General features: G+C 39.1%; 1 protein-coding gene across 2 annotated transcripts; it reads right to left on the reverse strand.

The window, feature by feature from the left end:
* Nucleotides 1-1,233: 1,233 nt before the first annotated feature.
* CHP1 (calcineurin like EF-hand protein 1) lies at nucleotides 1,234-21,386 on the reverse strand. 2 transcript variants are annotated; one of them, XM_027642145.1, is made up of 7 exons: nucleotides 21,165-21,386; nucleotides 15,164-15,236; nucleotides 8,097-8,177; nucleotides 6,784-6,911; nucleotides 5,883-5,944; nucleotides 4,816-4,938; nucleotides 1,234-3,502 (listed from the first exon to the last, which is right to left on the reverse strand). In XM_027642145.1, exons 1-7 carry the CDS (start codon nucleotides 21,229-21,231, stop codon nucleotides 3,449-3,451), a joined length of 588 nt encoding a protein of 195 aa, XP_027497946.1. In that variant the 5' UTR covers nucleotides 21,232-21,386; the 3' UTR covers nucleotides 1,234-3,448. The 2 variants fall into 2 exon arrangements, with proteins under 2 accessions (XP_027497946.1, XP_027497945.1); XM_027642144.1 differs by lacking the exon at nucleotides 21,165-21,386 and adding an exon at nucleotides 20,806-21,046.
* Nucleotides 21,387-21,612: the final 226 nt, after the last annotated feature.

Below are 21,612 nucleotides of genomic sequence, written 5' to 3' on the forward strand. Positions count from 1 at the left end.
CCGCCGCGCTCACCGAGCGACCGTGACCGCCCCGGAGGGCGGCCTCTGGTCTTTCTGTCGGGTTTGTGTCACCTGCGAAAAAACGCGTATTTTTTTTTTAGCAGCGGTAGCTTTACACTCCAAGCTGACAGGTAAATGAAGAGGAGTACGTATCCATTCAGAAAACCCTCGAGAAACACCCCCGTCTCACCGTGATTCATCACAGATTACTACAAGCCATTTTGCTTGAAATCTTAACACGTGCGTTAAACATTTAACACACCCTGTTCTGCTGTGTCCCATTTTAGTGCAGACCATCAGCCTAAATGAAATGCTTCTGCCGACTTAAGTATTATACCCACATGCTACTTACAACCAAAGCTGTAGTTTCAAAGAATCAAAAGCAGACTTTATTGTAAAGTTATGGAAACTAACATCATTTTCAGTTCTGCTCTTCATGAGTCAAATCCTGGGTTTGGATTCTTTTGCTTTGCCCAGACTTGATGCCAAGTTAAAGGGCCTACCGCTATTTAGGCCACCTTTCAGTACTGATGAGACATCAAACTTATTTTGCCTTTCCAGAGTCTCCATACTACCCTGGTAACTGTTCTCAACCACAGATTTCTGCATCAACCATCCAGAGATTCTCACCATGGCAAACTCGTGTCTGCAGATTTGAAAATAGACTTTCTATCTGCCAGCAGACAGGAGAATCGTTCATCTGTACTTAAACTCTTATCCTCTATACTGCTTTTCCAAAAGACTAAGATGGAATACTAAGTACTCTGCCTCTGAGCTGCTAATCTTATCCCTCTTCCAGACTTTCACCTTCACAAACGACCTTTGTTCTCAAGATGACTGAATATATTTCTACAAGCAACCACCTATGCTAAAAATACTACTTTTGTGGAAATCTGCTTATATCTGTACAGCTTAGTTTTGAAGAAATTTAAGAACTCAGCTCTGTAAAACTTCTTACTGTCAACAACCTTTTAAGTTACATGTTAAATATACAGATTTCAGAATGTTAAGTCAGATAGTGGCTTACATGTGATTTATTCTGCTCATGGCAAAGTTAGATTCTGATAGTTGGGAGTCTGTTTATTGCAGGGAGGTTAGTTGGTCTTTGCTTTGACTGTGGGGGGTTTTTTTTCAGTGAATCTGTTAGAGCATTTGTGTTCACCTCAAGCACATTAGCAAAAATACTTGACATCTGAAGTGGGGGATTGTAAAGACAGATGTCAGAAAATAGCATTGGTATTATATACCCTTTAATTAGAACAACACTACAACAATTATGAGGAGGGAAAAAATAACCCAAACAAAAAGCCTAATTGGGAACCACGGAGAGGTGTAAAACTCCTATTGTTGTGGGATCCATAGCGCAGGTTATGAGTGCGTGTCCTCTTCTGGAGTTCATGTTTTGCATTGGTTTCCTCCACTTTGCCAGCAGAATAAAGAACTATTAATACTCTGAAAACAAGCTCAGTTACAAGAAACTGATCTGTAAGGCCTGCTAGCAACATTCTACTGGTATTTAATTTTTCCAGTCATTAAAGGATAATCAGTTACAGGAATAGTTGGGGTCTGATTTTTGGGGTTTTTTTATACAGTGAAAGGTTTATTTATGGACTGATAAATACAATATCCAGTCTCACTGGGACAATAAGGCACAACTGTAGGTTACCACTGTAGAGCCTGAAAAGAGCAACACCTACATTTCAGCAAATCACAAAGCCTACAAGCACTTTTCATTTTTCAATCCATTAACATTGTTACATTCCTATTTTACAAGACATGGTTATAAAACTATAGTGTTTCTTTCTCATACAAGGCAGAGGTTTTTAATTTACATTTCTTTCTGGAATTGTGCTGCACTCTGCAAAACAATGAAGTGCAACATTTTACTTTTGAATTCCTTAATTTAAAACAAAAATCCTTCAGAGACTTGCATGTTATTCTTTAACAAATGTGATGATTAAAGGAACTGAGAAAAAAGGAAATGCACATTTAAGAGTAGTTTGAGGCTGGTAAGTATTTATAGAGATGTTAGCACATAACACAGAAGCAGCTATAACACAGATTCTTCAATAAAGAAGCTCCCAGGGTTTTTTTGGTTTTATTGGAAGGACCTCCCAGACTGTGGAATGTTCCAGATGAACTAGATGAGATCATTTGTCAATCTAGCCACAGAAAACTGTTAGTATTAAACCTTCAAGAACTTAGATTTCTTGAATTTATCAGCATTCTATTAATAGTATTAATCATCTTACACTTGCAAAGAGATTTGCATAGAAATACATTCTGAAATATTTGGGATAACATGTACTACCCCAAATTGTACTCTGATGCTAGTTTTCCTAAATATAGCTACCATTCTCAACAAAAATCTAACAGACCAGGACTTTCGTACTGGAAAACAAAAACACTCATTATCCAGGCCTCTCTAATTGGGAAAAAACCCCACGAAATCAGTTTCACGATCTCATGTTTCATGACACTGTTACCACGGGGCAGTGACAGAACTACAAATCCAGATTTTGGTATGACTAGTTTTCTTGTATTATGTACACTGGTCAACAAATTTACACTTTCAGAAGCAAAACCACCCTTATGAAAGGAAGGATCCTAGACAAAAGAAATCTGGAGAGGACACTTCATGGTGCACTGGCTGTCAAGCCTGAAAGCTACTCAAAAGAAAGAAACAAGTTTCTGCATCTGCTACTGGAACAGTTTAAGCGACTTAGTGCAGAATTCCTATTCCTTTTGAGAACACCATAGCCTGTCTCCACCACATATTCTCCCACTGTCCCTATGAATTAATTCCACAAAGAATAAAGTCTATTCACAGTACTTTAAAGTACTCTAGACTATCATCATGCATTCAGTGCTAGTTATACAATAAAGCCATATAAATTGACAAGTCCTTAAGTAAAAGGCAGATTTAGAAGCAGTGGAGAAACAAATCTGTATGTAAAGAGCCAAATAGGAAAGGGGTAAAAAAAAAAAAAAAAAAGGCAGCTGTCATGTGGCAAAAGTCGATCATTATCACTGCACTTAGTATTTGAGCAGATGCTTGTCTCTGAAATATTTCAGAGGGCACTTCTGTGGCATGTTTCCGCTTTTCCGTTCCCAAATTCAGAGCTCAGAAGAATCAGTTTGTAGATTAAACAGCAGTGCATAAGGAGAGACATTTTTACTGAAACAGTAGTGCAGAAAGAGACAAGAAAAAGGGTAAAAAAACCACGAAGGAAAACATTAAAAAAAGCTCCTTTTCCAAGTTGCATGGCAGCCATTTCCCTTTGTTCCTGATGCACAGGGAACGTTCACATTGGCAGAACAACTCAGGGAGGGGTTGGAGATGTATTGTATATGCACCAGTAGCAATGCTCTGGGGGATGGTGCTAAGGATAAAATGAAGTTCTATTCATTACATAGTCGGAGTAGAAAGCAATAGGTTCTCCATCCATCAGTGAAGAAATCGAATGCTCATTTTCTGCTCTACATCCACCTTCTCCAAAACCTGCAATAAAATTGAGAAACAGCTACTGAAGTTACTGCACATCTCTCCTACAAGGTTTCTTACTCTAGCATGGAGGAAATGGGCAGGAACATGAGATGTCTTCAGTTTGGCACGCCAGTCTTTCACCTAGAGATTGCTATTTTTCATTATGGACTGAGGTCCTCCCAAGGGAAGGAACTTCAGCCATCAAAGCTGCAAAGAAGGCTGTCAATCAAAATGTAACTAATGCAGTTTCAGTCAGCCAACAGCACAGAAAGGCTTAGATTTCCAAAACTACATTGTGTGGGAATGCCTAGCCAGGAAACACAAGGGAGAATGGACTAGAGGAAGGGGCATGAGCAGCCACTGAAGAGCAAAAATCAAGACCACAGCATCATTAATGCAGATCTCTGTAAAATTGGGGTGGCAAGTTCATTCACTAAATCACTATGAACACTGAGCCATGAAGACATTATTCTGCTCCAGGCCATTTCAGGCAATAGACTTCAGTGAATTCAAGATTAGAGTAATCTACATTTGAAGAGACCTCTGGAGGTTTTTTAGTCCAACCCCCTAAACTCCTACTTAAAGAGGGCCAAGTAAATCAGGTTGCTTAGGGTCTTGTCTGATTAAGCTTCAAATTTCTCCAAGGAAAGAATTTCTACATCTTCAGCAGCTATGATCATCCTCTTGATAAAAAGTTTTCCTTAAAGCTAACAACAATTTCCCATGTTGCAACTTGTTTCTGTTGTTTTTTGTCCATCTCCAAGGTAAGTCTAGTTCCTCTTGTCAATACAATCCCATTAGGTAGCTGAAATTGTTCTGCTACAGGACAACTTTCTCCACTGTCTATCTGATGGCTCCCAACTCTTATGTATTTCTGACTATCAAAAGGACTAGAGCTAGGAACTTGAATACTGGTATTAGTTGTGTTGCTAATAAATGAAATCTATAAGTGAAAACCCATCAGTATTATTACAGTAGAAGAATTACTCTGTTGTAACGGTCTAGTCAGGCTACCTGTATAGAAAGAAGCAGTTCCAAAAGAAAAAGTAAAAATTCTTCAGTATATTTAGTGCTGTAGCTTTATGTAAGAGTATGAAGAAACATGTGGACTAATTATTAGTATCCTGATAGTACTAAAAAAAAAAAACAAAAACAAAAACAAAACCCCACAACTAATAAAGGGAAGAAAAAGCTAGCAGAAGGCTTTGCCCAAATGCAGGTATGACTATTTGAATGACTTGCTCTCTGTTCCTATTTGCATTTAAGTCTGAACGACTTGCTCATTACTGAGCAGTTTCATTCAGTCATTAAAAATGTTGTTTACGAACCTTTACAAACTCTGCAAAGGAGATGGCACTATCTCCATCTTGATCAGCTTCCTGGATTGTCCTGTCAGCAATGCTACCCAGCTGCTCATCTGAAATATTTACACCAACCATCATCCGTAACACCTGTAACACAGAAATAATTATTGACATAGGAACAGAAGTATTCTTAGTGCTTTTTTCTTGTGTGTACTGTCAACACTATACAAGATTTTCATGGAAGTAATTTCTAGACAGACTTCTATTGACCTTTGTACATTAAGGCTTTCAAGAAAGACAACTTCCTTTTGCAGCCACCACTGACAAAGAATCCTGCTTTTTCAGTAGGCAGCAGGAAGAGGCAGAAGCAAGCAACAGCTTTAGGAACTAGGAATGAGTCATTCTGTCCAATGCTTCTATTTTCTTTCCCACAAAACATACCAACATTTGATTGAATATCTGCTGTTTGAGATAGTTGCCTACAAGAATCTTGAAAGTACACAGTAAAATGGTAACTGCCATTACTCTCCAGAGTAAGTAAAGCATTCTCTGAGCAGATAGAAGAGGGCAGTTCCAGTCAAAAGCAAATCGTTGTCCTACGTCAGAAACCACAGATTGCCATGTGTACTTCCCAGGATTAGTAGTATGTAATTACACCTAGGTCAAGCCTAGTTTCATATATATGCAGCACCAATGAACTTTGATTACCATTGCTGCAATTTCAAGTTTTGTTCTGTTGAGAGGATGTGCAGAGGATCAGGCAAACAACCTAACCCACCTCAGTGATTGTCCCTCTGAAGTACTGTTAGAAGCACCTTCCAAAGTTACAGAATGTAGTTCTTAAGCGGCTTAGTGTATCTGTTGAATATTTAGGTATCATTTCCAGCAGGATCTGCCTAGCCTACCAAATGAGATTAAAGTCTCCTACCATAACTAAAGCTTTAAACCAGAGGTAAGCAATTAGCCACCAAATTCCTCCTGGATTTTCTTTTGAGAAAACTGGTGTAAAACTCCCCTCTTCTTTCTAAGAGGGTGTGAAGTCACAGAGGAGGTCATGATTGAGTCATTCAAAACAGCCCTGTGCTATTTACCTGAAGCAGCTCATCCCTGGAAATCTTGTCATCTTTATCTAGATCATATAATCGAAAAGCAACTATAGGGAAGAAAGAAAGAGCAGTTAAATTTGAGAGCCATTATTTTTCTTCATAACAATAGATTTTTCTAAAAGAAAAACAACAAAACTAAGTATTTGTAAAATATTTTAAGAGAATTAGCTTAGAATTTTAATTCACCATAAAACTCATGCTCAGTTCCATAAAGTGTTATTACCACACACATGAATAGCATTACTGACAATAATGGAAAGATTTTACTTTCAGAAGCACTCTGCTTGCAGGGTATTTCCTCAAAACCCCAAGTCACAGAAATATAATTATCACCAAGATACATTCAATCCTTTAATTTCAGAGCCAACCATTTTTGCATTACCATTCATTCTCTTTGACTATTCTGGATGAGATATGACAGAAATTTTAAGTGCCCTGAGGACTGTTGCCAAATTTGATTAGCAAGAAAGAGCATTCTGCTCATATACTGTAGGCAGACATCCAAATACTTAAAGTACTCAGCTGCAGGTGAGGAAAAAACACTATATTATATGGAAGACTGGAAAAAGAAGCAGAAAAGCTCATTCACGTACGGGATGTGGCCTCTAAATCTGAAATAACTTTGAATGCAAAGCATTTTGAAACACTTCTGTGTTTTTGGAAAGAATATAACATATTTCAAGATTCAAACAAGTCCACCAAATTACAATGCAGCAATGGCTCAGTTCTTGACATTCTGAACAGGTGAGCTTCCAAGTTAATTAAAAAAAGAAAATTCAGATATTAGAGGATATCATTCCACAGGAAACAACTATACAGAAGATCCTAAGCCCCTTTCCTCTCTTCCTAAAAAAAAATAGAAAATAAAAAAGTTCACATTTCTTACAGTGGAGCTTGTTACTTCGGCTGTTGAGTGGTTCTGGTCCATTCTGGTCTTTGCTCTTTTCATTATCTTCTATGGGTCGGAAGTGGGCCAGTGTCCTCATGAATCCACGGAAATTCACCTGGTCCTCTCTGCATAAGCATTTCAGAAGGTCAGTTTTAGCATAGCTTATATAGGCTCTTCATTTCAGTAAAGAAGACTATGAATGTCTGAAACATCAAGACCATATGAACTCTTCCCCTCCCACCTCCCCAGGGTTTGGCTGCCTATGCTGTTGCAAGCTGGGATCATGCTGTTATGAAGTATGATGTGTAAAAAAAGAAGCTGTGAGAAGTCTTGTTGAGGGGTCCCCTCCCCTTGCCTGCAAGTTCTATTGAAGCTCAAGCCCTCACCTTTAGCCCCCTGCCTGAGCTATGCTGCAGCTATGCCTAAATGTAGCAACGTATCTTGCTGACCTGGACCCCGATTTCCTGGATTGACTTAAAACCAGTTTCGCTGCTGTCAGCCACTGGACTGTTGGCTGACCTGACAACAGTCACTGGACCTGCTCTGCTATTCTTGTTCAGGTGCATGCCCTTTGGCAGCAAGTACATGACCCCTTCCAGCTTTGCTGTCACCCTTGGCTCCTGCCTGTGGGGCTGCCATTGCTCACTGCTCTCTGACAAAGAATTCTCTTCTCTAGTTTCTGTGGGAACTGGCCATGTAAGTACTTTCCAGGACTCCTGCTTTCTACTCAGTAAACCCTGCCTGGTATTAGCTGATATAACTTGATTAGACAATCCAATCTCCAACGTTCAGTAATGACAACTGTGTTCAAGAAAAGAAGCAGATTCCATAGAACAATTAAGAGAGGTATAATGAAAGAGACAATACTGCAAATCTGATCATCTCTTTGGATTTGTGTTAAAAGTGTCATAAGCTAGGTCTTAAATGTAATAAAAAACTAAAAGCAATCAACCAAAAAAGCCAATCTAATAACAATGGTACACTTAGATATAATAACACCTAATTAGTTAATTGCAATGCTACTTACCATTAAATAGTCTTGACACAAATTAGCTTTAAGAGAAGCCTGAGTTTGTCAATAAAAAAAGCACAGAAAAAGTCTTGTCATGTCATGAAGTATTTTTCATTAGGAAACAAAAATAATGCTGAGGAAATAATGTATCCACATACACTGCATGACAAGTTTGAAGTGTTCAATTATTAGTAAATTCAAATTCTGAGTTTTAATTATCAGCATTTCGCTCCTATCAAAACTTCTGATGAACTATAAATTTTGTGCCTGCTCACAAATGCAGTTTGTTGGAACTCACCCTTCTGGAAAGAAGGCATTGATAATTCTGTCTCCAAGTGGATTGATGGCAAGCTCTGGAATCCGCTGGAAGTCTTCACGGCTAAGTGAAGCAAGAACACAAGAAGTCTGCATAAAGTTGAAGTCAGAGGAAAAGTTGCTTAAAAAGAATTCACAGTAAAACAACCATGGAGTTCTATTTCTGCAGCAAGACACTTGGTGGTTTTGAAAGTGTAATTCTTTAAATCATGTTTTCTCTATGACTGATGGCACAAAACAAAGCAAAAGACAATGCCAAGCCTGTACTCCATTGCAAACTAGCAGTGTTCATTTATCACGTTAAGCACTTCTCAGACATTACCATAGTTTGTGCTCGAAACCTTACTGTAATGATGCCAACTAGTTTGCAATGTAAGAAAAAGAAAGCTTCTGAAAAGGCTTTGAAGGAAATTATGGCTTCAAAATTAAAATTATGATTGGGTTTTTTTAATAATTATTTTGGTACTAAATCATTTGAGTTGTCATGACTTTTTCAGACTGCCTCATTCCAGATTCTGGGACAATACCACACTCCTCCAACCATACTGTAGGTGATCTGCAGGTTCCAATAGATTTTTTGTTTGTTTATGCAACAAATTTATATATTATTAAAAGCACCAAAATTCAGATTATTTCAGCTTCAACCAAGCTGCATTCATATTTTAAAGTAGTAAATTTACACTTTTACAGGTGCTTGTACACTAGATACACCGGGACATGCAAATACTCACTGCTCTTGCTAGCCATTCTCTTTTCTGCTCATGATTACATATACACAGAACAATATAAACACAGCTAAGCTTACATTGTTATAACTTTCTCTGATCTGAAAGACACCATGAGTTGTACTGTATACACATTTTAGATCAGTATGACATGAACATAGGGTTCATTCTATTATTAGAACTGCAGTAATAATTTATCTTTTCTTTCAATCTAATAGACTGTCAGTGACAGGGAAGTGGGATAATCTTGGCGTGACCAAGGCAGATGCACCAAATGTGTCTTAGTGAACAGGTTTGGTTTGTTGGTTTTTTCACTACCACAGAACACAGCAACTTATCAGTTAGTACAAGATGTACTCCATAATCATTTAGATTTTAAATTGCCAACAGCAAGGGGGTAAAGCTGTAAAAAACCCACCTTATTCTGTATGAATGCAGAATTTGATATTTCCTGCCCAATCTCCAGAAACACTGGCAATTCCCTTCAAGTCAAATGCAGTCCTGCTGATTTTTAGTTTGGGTCAAAGTCTCAAACTTGGTTACTGAATATTTGCTACTTTTGAAAACTATGCTCACTAAATGAATTGGCAACAAGGTTTGATTCATGTTGTTATTATACCAAAAAACTGGCAAAGTAATCACAAATAATTTTTGAGATTATGTAAGTATACTGGCCTTTTATAATGCAGCAATATTAAAGAAGAGAAAAAAGGAATTGGCTGACCTTACCACTAGTCTAGCTTGGTACAGACAAGAAGCAAGATGATCTAGTTTTAAATATATTCTGAAGCACTCCTTGCACCCAGCCACACCACAGTACTGTTGTTAAGAGTGTCAGTTACAATATATCTGTTACAACTTGGTTAAACTGTTTGACCTGCTAAATAGAGTGACCTGACCATATTTTTAAGTTATCCCAGTAAACTTCTGCTCTGACCAGGTCCAAGCTACTTTTAATAGGCAAAGTTAACACTCATATAGCATGATCAACTTGTTACCAGACCATTCAGGTCTCCTGCATTTTAAGCTATAGCTGAAGGGCAAAGTATGCATTAGTTATTTAAGCAGGAGATGCAGCGATGTGGAAAATCCATGTCCCAGTAACAATATTTTAATAACAGAACTTCAGTGTCAATTCTAACATTTATAACCTAAAAGTAGCAGCTGCCCTCTCTTCCATTTAGAGCAAAATCCTAATGGTTCACAATTTTTTACTTGCATATCACTACTTTCTAGTATTCAGCCTCAGTTCACACTCAGCGTTTCAGTCTCTAGTTATTCTGCTTTCTAACAGGAGATTAACAATTAACCACAAATAACTTCCCAGGTTTCAAATCTATTTGTCCTGTCATTATCAGAATTGCAGTAGACCACTTTTGCTTATTAAGAGCACATTACTGAGTGAGTGTTATAACTAAAATAGCTGTAACAGCCATAAAAGCAAATGAATGCATGAGGTAAGTTATTCTCCCCTTTCTAAAACTAAGGCTTACTGCAGTCATTAGGGACCAACTTCACCCGGCTGAAGCCAGAGCTTACAGGAAATTTAATGCCCTCTACTTAATGGGCAACAAGGCTCTTCTAAGGTATCTTTCCAGGAACCTGGTTCTTACCAAATTCTTCCTTAAATGCAACATGCAAAGTACCCTTAACTGCATGTGAACACTATGTAGGCCAACGACTTAATATATATGCCAGTGTATTCACAGTGAGAGATACTTTGCAGCAAAGAATTCGTAGATTCTAAGCACGACAAGTATACCTAAGCATGAGTATACCCTCCAAAGCACAAAGCACATCCCTACTGTAAAGGAATCCTTACCCAAAAGACTGCAAGAAACCTACTAGACCCTTTTTTTCTTCCATTTCTTTTTGTTCATCCTTCTGTTACTTCTAGATGGTAGCAAAACACTGCTACTTCACCAGGGATGAGGAGGGTAGGGCTCTCTAGAGCTGAGGGAAAGTAAAATAATGGAGAGGAAAAAACCCCAAACATATGCAAATCAGAAGTGGTAGATGAAAGGAAAGATGCCTAGAAGATATAGGTAACAAGAAATCACTTGAAGAAGGGAAATAATTAAAAGCAGTAAGGTGTATCGTGCAAGCTGGTCAAACAGTTGGTCAAACTGAAGAGGTTCCATTGCTCCCTTCCCTTGCTAACATCAGCCTTCTCATTCAGCCAACCTTTTAGTGGTTTAATGCATCCCCCCTAAAAAACTCCCTACCTTCCTCCTCTTCATCCTCCCAATTATCTTTCTATTGAATTCAAAAATTGAGGCAGTTCAACAAACTTCAAAAAATCTAAGAGCACCACAGCTGCCAAAGAGTATGGGCTTCCCCTCTTTCCTGATTGTGTCAGTCACCTCATTTAACTTCATCCTTATCCATGCCCTACGCAAATATTAAAAGTTGCTTAACTATCAGAGCAGTAATTGGTTCATAAACATTAGGCCCAGAAGTATGTGAAAAGGTGATAATTAGATGAGCAATAGGGAAGGAAAGAAAAAAGGCAGGGTGCATAAACTGTGGTTGAGGATGGAAGAATAGACTATTCTTGTACCCTATCTTTTCCAATCCAAACCCATATCCTTCCTGCCTTGTCTATTTTTGATAAAGCTAAAAATGCTTTGCATTTTCTTAAGCAAAAGAATTCCACATTCAGAAAGCTAGCTTTTATGTTTTACTTTGCAATCTTTCAGTATCGGTTTGAACTAAAAAGAACAAGCCTGACACCCTTCCAGGCCGAGATGGTTCAATTAACTGACAAAGATGGCCTGGGTAACAGATGGCCTGGGTAGCTCATGTTACCCTTCTCTCAGGATCAGAGGCTTTCTGAAGTTCTTCAGGAGACACAGTCTTGTGAACAGCTTTCATAAGCATGAGATACGCACAAACAGCTCACTGTATCTACTCTCTGTAGGTACCAGCTTTCAGAATAATTGCCCTTCCCTCCTTCTTCCACACTTACCAGGCTATACCAATTACTGTATGGTAAAAAATAATTCTGAAGTGCTTAACCTGTCATTTCCCCAGTGCACAAGAAACTACTGTTAAGTGGGAGGTTCCATGCAAAAGTTATGTGCAAAAATAGCAGTTAGACAAGTATTTCCTTTTTATAGCTCTATACATGTCTGTCTAGAGCTACTTACTAGTAGATAAACTTTGGAACAGATGTATTCTTGTGTGGTGTACACTTCACTACCAGCCCAACAAGGAGACTTACTGAAGCAAACACATACTTATCCTGGTCATACATTTCTACTTCCTCATACTGGAAATCAGCATGTAAATAAAGAGAACATACACACTGATTTCCTCCTAAGCTATAGCTAGGATGTAGACAGAACAAGTATGTTCCAGATTTCACAACTTAGATGTAGCTATGGACATCCAAGGGTATGAATCCAACCTTTTGTTTTGGCAATTCAGCATGTCACAATATTGAAATCAAAGGTGACAAGAATATTCAAAAGAACACTTTTGTCCTGTCTTTTACAACATGATTTTGTTTCAGTCCCTCAGCAAGTCTGACGGAACTTACTCATTTTGTTTAGGAAAAGGGAAGCTAAGGAAAAATATAAGATTTTTCTACACTTTTAAAGAGTTGACAGGTAAAAATGGAGCACAGTCATTTATACAATAAGGATGAGAGAGGAAAAAAAGAAAGCAAAAACAAGGCATATGAAGTTTTGTATCCATCAAGAAGTGCCTTGAAACTCACGTATGTACACTGGATAGAAACATCTGGCTAGGAAAGATTTCTTTTGATTATATAGTTCCAGAACTACTTGGATTAATCATCATCTACCAGATCTTCTGTACAAAGTACTCTTTACCCTGCCCCTGCTTCAGAAGGGTGGTATACATCTAAAGATTTGTTTCATGCCATAAGGAACTGCATAACACTTCTTTTCCTAATCATAGTCACGTGAGTGATTTTGTCATGTTTGATTTGTAAGTCAAAGGCATAAGTCATCCTTACGGAAACAGCAGTTCTTGCTCACAGGAAACAAACAGAAGACATACCTTCTGAACTGTTCGGTGGGAGTAAGCAAGCGGCAACTTCTACTTACTTGTCTTAAAGCAGCAAGTTCTCTTTGATCTGTATTTCAGAAACCAACATCTATGACCTTCCAAGCTGTAGTTCTTACTTTCCTCTCATTCTTTTTATTTTTTTGGGGAAGCAGTTTTCCATTACTTAAACGTAATAGTTTCCACACATTGTGGGTACCAGAACAAGTTTAAAAATTTGAATGCCACTCTTAAGTCAGACGTATTTCAGAGTAGGCTATGTTTAGGGGTCAAGACTGCTAGTTTAGGGATCATAATTAGCACAGTTGCTGGGATTTTCCAAACAATCTTTGCTGCCTTTCCAAAGTACCACATGATTATCAACAATGGAAGTCAAACTCCTCCTGATGCACAATACTGTGAAACTAAGCATTGTGCAGCAGACATTCACAGCATATTTAATCAACTACTCCTCTTACGTAAACTGATTACAATCTCTATACAAATCTTTATTTCTATCTTACAGTATTTTATACAAATTTTATGGATTCAGTAAGTAAATTCAGTGTTGGAGGGAAGAGTTGAAGAAGAACATGTGCTAGGTTCAAATTGTGCTAGACTAGTCTGGTAGCCATCACCTTCATTCATCAGTGAGTATTAAACCCACATGTAAAGTTTGAAAAGGCTGTTAATGTTTTGGTGGGTTTTTTTTTTCCAAATAATTCAATTTTAAGACTTATGAAGTATTAACCTTACCTTCAATATCAGCTGATCTCTATGTCAGAATTGCCAATGCTACAATTTATGTGATACATTGGCTCTAGTGTCAGAGTGGGCTTAAGAAGTTCTGGTATATCCCATCCCAAGCCAATTTTTTCCACACATACAATCCATTTTATCATCCCTTCAGCTATACACATCCAGAAATTTACAGTACAGCCACAGTCCAAATCACTGGACTCAATCATCTTCAAAATCTATACATTCCAAAAGGGAAGGGAGAGTATTTTTAACCCAAAATAATCACTCAGTAGTCCTGTTTACATCACAATTCCACATCCAATTACTTAAATGCTGAGAAGTCAGCAATTTGTGGGACTAGCAGGAACTTCGCATTTCCTTCAGGAGAGGAAACTGCAGTAAGCCAACAGTATTGCCAAAGACCACGTGCCTTACAACTTGCCACTTTCATCTTTCAAGAGGCAATTCTAGCATTACAGTTAGGTTGAGCTTTCCTGGGTTTATAGTGCATCCTAGAGTCATATTTTACAAGATCACATACAAAACCTCAGGTGACCCTCCAGTCTATGTTTACTGGATTTGACTGGGATAGAGTTGCTATGAAAGAAATTAACTCTGTAAGAGCCAGATCACATATACTATGCTACAGCAAGGTTCCTTTCCCCTTCCTACTCTCTCCCGAATTGTCTCCAGCTTTCCTGTGCACTGTGGTTATGAATGGGAAACAAAATCCACAAGAGTAGGGAAGGCTAGACAACAAAGACAGCAGGTAGAGATATATTTTAACAGGCAATCAACTCCCTGGAGTTTACCTTTTCGTTGAGAATATTCTTTCCAGCAGACTCAGTCCATCAAAACGGAAAATGTTTCGCAGATAAAGACTGATCTTTATTTAACTGATTAAGCTGTAGGAAACCAGTTCACTTCTGTAGTTTTCAAATTGTTGACACAAGACAAACACTTTGAAGGTCTTAGAATATCCTGCACTACCACTTTTAAGAACAGAATGTTTGTTTAGTCACAGTGACTTCGTTCTAGCTCTTTTTTTTTTATTTTTGAGCATATTAACAGATATGGGTGTGCAAAGTTAAGTAGAGAAATGGATTGCAGATCCAAGTACTGTTAAAAGACACTGGATATCAGAAACAAGTAAAAACATGTCTTTTTGTCATGAAAGCCGAGATAAAGAAGACAGGGTAGAACCATTCTTCTAATAATTATTAGAAGCAAGATATAAAGAAAGGTAAGAAATAACAATCTAAAAATAAAAATGTTCAGAATTGTTAAACAACATAAGACTTTGAATATCAAATCTAACCTTTCTTGTATTAACTGCTACAAACCTTCAACACTGTATAAAGACAACTGGTATTTAGAGCACCTCAGTTCAACAATGCAACCTTTCATAAAAGAGAAGAAACTTCAATGTCCATGTAGACAGTAGGTATGAAAGAACCTGTTATAACAGCCTCAGTGATTTACTACATGTGGAAAAATGCAGGCATCCTGCAACAGCAAGTCACCACTACAGATGTGCCAATGCAAGGACAGTTGAATTAGTGACAATACCCACCTAAGAGTGCCATTTTCTCCTTTGTCCAGGCTAGTGAAGCGACTGTACAAGCGGGTGATTTGACTGTGGGAAACTGAAGAAAAAAAAGAAAGACAGACAAATTAGCATGTCAATGGTTCCTCACAGGAGCAGACTTCATTACACTGAACTACTCTGTTGCCAGAAGCTGTGTTCAAAAAAGAGATCACACAGAAAGAGTTACATTGGAAGCATATGGCAATCAGCCTTTGGGGACTTCCTGAGCTATAAATCACAGTTTAATATTCAAAAATCCACAAAAAAAGCTCATTCTTTAAAAATCTAACTGCCCTCTATTTCCATTTTCAGTCTTTAAGATTTTTCAGTTATCTGACTCAGTAAATGTCAGTTAAAAAGAAAAAGTATTCGATTCACAGTTCCACCTTATTTCCTTTAATTTCTTTATGGCTAGAAATAATCTGGACACAGCCCACACTGATGACCTCTACATCATTCATGACACTGCAGACCTCTGCTGTAGTGTCTTTCCTTCTCTTTTGCTTATCTCTAGTCCTGTTGTCTTTTTTCCATGTAAGAGGGAAAGTGTACTCAGTTTCTCTGCATCTGGAAAGTGGTCAGAGAGGCTTTATGCCTTCACTTTTCTTCCCTTACAGAACTGCCTGAATCTAAAGTTTGGTCATTTGGGGGTTTATAGAATAACAGAATATCCTGAGTGGGAAGGAACCCACAAGAATCATCAAAGTCCAATTCCTGGCCCTGCACAGGACCACCCTAAGAATCACACTATGTGCCTGAGAGCGTTATTCTTGAACTCTGTCAGGCTTGGTGCTGTGACTACTTCTCTGGGGAGCCTGTTCCAGCACACAACCATCTGTTGGGTGAAGAATCTTTTCCTATCCATATAAACCTTCCCTGTCACAACTTCATGCTGTTCCCTCAGGTCCTATCACTGGTCCCCAGAGAAAAGAAATCAGAAAGGCTTTGTTTCAGAACTCAGAGCCAATAACAGATTTATTATTAAATTTAATACTATTTTTTAGATCCTAAATTAAACCAATACTTTGGTGCCCAGCACTCTGATATGCCAAGATATCTGCCCTTGAGGGAGTCAACAGCTCCTCCCAATTTAGTGTCATCAGCACATTTTCTCAGTATGCCTTCAAGTCCTAAATACAAGTTGTTTTATGATGCTGATGAGAACTGGCCATAAAAGGGAGTCCTGTAGAACCCCCCTAGTGAGGAGTCACCAGCCTGATGTAACCCCATTTGCTATAACCCTTTGCACCCAACCTGTGAGCCAGTTGCTCACAAAAGTAATTTCCGGGCTTTAGGACAATGGATTAAAAAATAAAAAGCCTATTTCTAGACAAATTTCAGAATGAGTTAGGACACAAAGCAAGGAGAAAGTTATTGCAGACTTTTTAAATCTGCATCTGAAACAGAAATTATAAAGCCAGTGTTAAGTTCAGCATAATTCTGTCAACATTACCAAGATATTAGACAACCCAAGATATTAGACAACTAGATCTTTAGAATAGTCCATGATAAATCCATGAGTGGGATAAACCTATATAGAATAGCAATTCCTTTAACACTGAAAGAATGTTTGTCCTGGTTTCGTCTGGGACAGAGTTCATTTTCTTAGTAGTTGGTACAGTGCTGTGGTTTTGGGATTTCATATGAGAATAATGTTGACAACACACCAGTGTTTTGGTTATTGCTGAGTAGTGCTTACCCTAAGCCAAGGACTTCTCCATTTCCTATGTTTTGCCAGTGAGGAGGTGCACAAAAAGCTGGGAGGGAGCACAGCCAGAACAGCTGACCTGAACCGGCCAAAGGGAGATTCCATACCATGGAATAGTCGTGTTCAGTGTATAAACTGCAGGAGTTGGCCAGGAGGGGCCAATTGCTCTTCAGGGACTGGCTGGGCATTGGTCAGCAGGTGGTGAGCAGTTATATTGTGCTTCACTTGTATTTCTTGTGTTTTATTTATTTCTCTCCTATTTTCATTAGATTTAGTGTTATTATTAACATTTTTATTATTATTATTATATCTTACTTTATTTAAATTATTAAACTGTTCTGATCTCAATCTATGGGGTTTACTTTCTTCCAACACCCCCCCCCCCCCCCCAATTCTCCTCCCCATTCAACCTGGGCAGGGAGTGAGCAATCAGCTGTGATACTTGATTGTCAGCTGGGATTAAACCACAAAGCCCTACAGGAGACCTTGGCTTTTCAGTCTCTTCTGATCAAGTTAATAAATACATGAAATAAGACTTAATTGAATGTTAATGTTTACTCAGTAAAGGCGTGATTTTCTACAATGTTAAACTAGGACTTAATGTCTTTTCAGATCTAGTTGTTTAAAAAGCCTTCATCAGCACATGCACAATGCTTTTGTTACTTGCTAAAACTTATTTGGGAACAGGTTGCACAGTAGTTGTTTCATCTGTGACAAGCGAGGCAAATTCCTTTTTTCAGGTTTGTTCTTTCTCAAGGCTTATTTGTTTAGGTTCAATCGTTCCCTCCTTTAGGAAGACCTGCCAGCAACTGGGTTGTTTTTTTGGTTGTCTTTTTACCCCCCCATCTTCTTCAGCTCTCATTCTTCACATAAGATTGGTCAATTTGCTCAGTTCCACCTAAGGCAACCTCTCTACAATCAGACCGGGCAGCTTGCTCAATTTCAAGTTAAGCAACATATGCACAGAAAACAAGCACCAGTATTCTTAAGTGTTCAAACTTCCGCATTTCTGATTCAGTGTTTTAGATAACATATGCAATAACAATATCTGATGATGAAAAAAGAACAGGTTGGAAGTTGGATGTCCAGTAAGAAGCCCCATGTTCACACCTGTACACAAAGAAAGTGATGAGAATTCTACTCAGCACCATTTCCAAACTAATGTCAGCAACTCCATTTCTGGAACACCTCCGTAACAGCTAGTATATGAGAAATAGTAATAGCTGTTGACAGGAGAAGTGATATTTCTGTTAACATCATATTAGACAAAAAGCACATCATAGCTATATAAGAAAGGAAAATGATTCAGGTCCACCACTGTATCCTCTCATAATTTCCTTCGGGCTCTCACCCCTCATGAAAGCTGCATCACTAAACATTTTTCAGCACATTCTCATGTAAAAATAAAGATTTTGACATTTCTTCCTCTAAAAGCTAGCTGAAACACCATTTAACCTATATTGCTACCCCACTAAGGTCCTTCTAAAAATTTAAGTTAAGACTCCTAAATTAGCAACTGTACCCTCTATTTTACTTCTGTTAAATCATTGTGAAGTTTTTAGCAATTAGCGACTGAAACTCTTGTCTAAAACAGCAGCACAAACTCAAATATATTTATATACTTAGAAAATACATTAACATCCATCAGAAAAATCCATCACCTGTTACCACACAAATATTTTTTCCCCTAAACTCAGATATGAGCATTAGTTTATTATTAATCCTTAAGTAGACGGCTTCAAAGCATGGAAACAGAGGGTGTGGACAAAATAGTTTGAATACTGTTACATTCCAGTGGCTTTCCAAAAGCTTTCAACAGAATGTAGAAAAGTAACATCTTGGATGTCTTACCTGTTTCTTATTGCTGTTACTGAAATACAAAAGCAATTAGGATGACCTCAAGGTTTTTTCAACCCCAAATGTCAAAATGTTTATATGCAAAGCAAACAGCTTCCATACAACTTCATAAAACATTTAAGACTGTTAACTTCAGGCTTAGCACCTCTGTTTTCAACCACAACATAAAAAAAATTAATATGGAACTTTAATCCAAATGAATTTCATTCAACAGATTAAGTGTCATTGTACGGCTTCTGAAAGACTATGCTTCAAGTCCTCTAAAATCTGTTTAAATCTGTTCTGCTAAAGAACATTACATACAGTTTCTCATGCAAGTTAGTATCATAGCCATCATAGTTTTGTGCTACATAAAACTTAACAAGAGAAAAGCTGTATAATTCCATAGTTGAACTCAATCAAATTGGTTAAGTATTCTATTCAGTGCTTCACACCTATCCCAGATGAACTGAAGAAGGCACATTTCACCATGTGAAAGGAGGCCAAAAAAAGAATCCCTAGGAGGACTTACCAGACCATCAGTTAAATATGGATATGTAATACTGCCAGACTGTTTCACGTCTACAAAGTCCCTTTCTCGAGCTCCTTAGTGGGTAAACTACCAGCAGCATCAAGTTTCTAACAAACCACAGGACAGTCTGCTAAGGTAGTGTTACTGAATATTCTCCCTGTGAACTTTGATCCACATAATCAGTGCCCATCATTTTTCCCACCTTGTATAACTATTTTCACCTCTGTGAAGTGTGTAACAGTGCTAAAAGCTTCTTGGAATTTTCCATCTACCTAGAGAAGTATAAAAGGCAGAGAAAAATCACATTCCTGGACTGCAGTTACAGGCGGGGGAAAGGAAAAAAAAAAAAGATAAGTCAGCGAGACATGCTGTGATGACTTGCAAGCAAGCATGACTCAGAGATTAGCAATCATTGATTACCAGTGGTATTACTTATAAAATTGAACAGATAAAAATACATGGAAATGAACCAAACTCACACCTGAAACTCAAAGCTGAACTCCCGTAACTTTGAGCTCCCACGCTGATGGTACAAGAAAAGCATTTAGAGGCTGACTAGAGTAAGTGGTTTTATTGCTTAGAATATCTACATAGCCATCTTAATGGTATTTATTTAAATGTCATGTATGTAAAGTTTTAGGAATAAAACACCACAGACAACAAATCAAATAGCAGCATGAGGAAAAATATAAGACCTTTTGGAAAAACACTGCAGATCCGGGGTTTGGTTTTTGAAGCGTTTTTATGAAGAGGCTATCTTTATATTGTTTGTGATTAAAAATAAAAAACCCCACAGTAAATTATTGATAGATAAGCAGACTTTAACATTCCTGCTTGTTTATCACAGCCTTCCTGTAGAAGATTCCTTTGACAGATGGAAAAAGGATCATGGAAACTATGTTAAACTCACTCAGCCTTCCAGTACACTAGTGCCAGTGCTCTCAATTTTCTTCTACTTCTTTTCTGTAGTCACTCATTTTCCTGACACAAAAAACTAATATCTAAGAAGAATATATGATACCATTTATATTAAAAAGAAAACTGAGGAAAGTACTTCCAAGTAGCTAGAACAGATCAGTAAGCATATGCAGAAGAAAAATATCATCTCGGAAGACCATGTTTACCTGAAACGGTTCCTGGGGGAACAAACAGCAAAGCAATACCTATGATGTTCCGACCTCTCCTCTCCAACTAGTTAGGAGGGTACCCTCCATTTCCTATAATTCAGTATTTGCTAGAATTCTCAGGCTTTCATTTTATCAGGCAAATGAACAACAATGGAGTTTCATCTTTTCTAAGGTATTTTAAGCTTATGAAGAACAACTCGATCAAATAAATAGTAAATGCTAAAGTAGCTAAATACTATAGACTAGCTTGAATAATGCTCTTCCAGTTGCTGGCAAGTACAGGGATTTTCACTTTTTTTTAGTTAACCACACCTTTATGGTTTAAATGCCACTTAGCATTCATTCTGAATAACCTTAAGGCAACTTTAGCACTAGCCTATGAAACAAATAACACTTGGGAAAAACATTTACTATACAATGAGACCTTTTACGGGCTTAAAACAGCTGTTGGAGAGAAATTCCAGCACCAGACATTGAGAGAGACGACTCTTCAAAACCCAGCGAATTATCTCTGCCCAAATGCAATCCTGCGGATACAAAAAGCACTGCTTCCCTTCCACCCCACCGGGATCTCGTTGCTCCTGCCAGCTACTGGCAGCGGGGAGCGAGCCGAGAGGCGTTTCCCAGGTTTCCGCAGGCCTGCCAGACATGTCCGGCCCCGGCGGCTGTGGGCGGCGGGGTCCCGGCCCAGGGACTGCCCCCCCGGCCCGAGGCCCTGCGAGCGGCCCCGCTCCGACCGCCGCGGCACTGCCCGCCCCGCCGCGCTCACAGCCCCGCACTCACAGCCCGTCTCCTTCTTGATTTCCTCGATCTCCTCGTCCCGCAGCAGTGTGGACGCCCGGGAACCCATCGCGCCGCTGGGCCCGAGGGGGAGGGAAGGGAAGGAGAGAGTTACGCAGCCGAACAGCAGCGACGGCGGAGTCACAGCCACCCCCGGCACAGGCCCGACCGCGGCCGCCCCGCTGCTCTGAGGCGGAAGGCGAGCGCGCTCCGCCCGTCGCCGCCCCGCTGTCACCGCTCCTGTCACCGCTCCTGTCACCGCCCCGCCCGCCGCCTCCGCCCGGCCCGGCCGCCTCGTCCCGCCTCCGCCCGCCCTCAGCGCCCGCCCACGGACCGCGCGCGCACGCGTGTGGAACCCCTCTGGTGTGGAGGGGGGGAGCGGTCGCTTAGGGTAACGCCTTTGTTGGTGTTTGTTCCTGGTTCATAGTACTGCTGAGTCCTACGGTCTGGC

The sequence above is a fragment of the Corapipo altera genome, unplaced genomic scaffold, assembly GCF_003945725.1.
Source record: "Corapipo altera isolate COAL_440 unplaced genomic scaffold, ASM394572v1 23b, whole genome shotgun sequence".
In the NCBI taxonomy this organism is placed as follows: Eukaryota; Metazoa; Chordata; class Aves; order Passeriformes; family Pipridae; genus Corapipo; species Corapipo altera.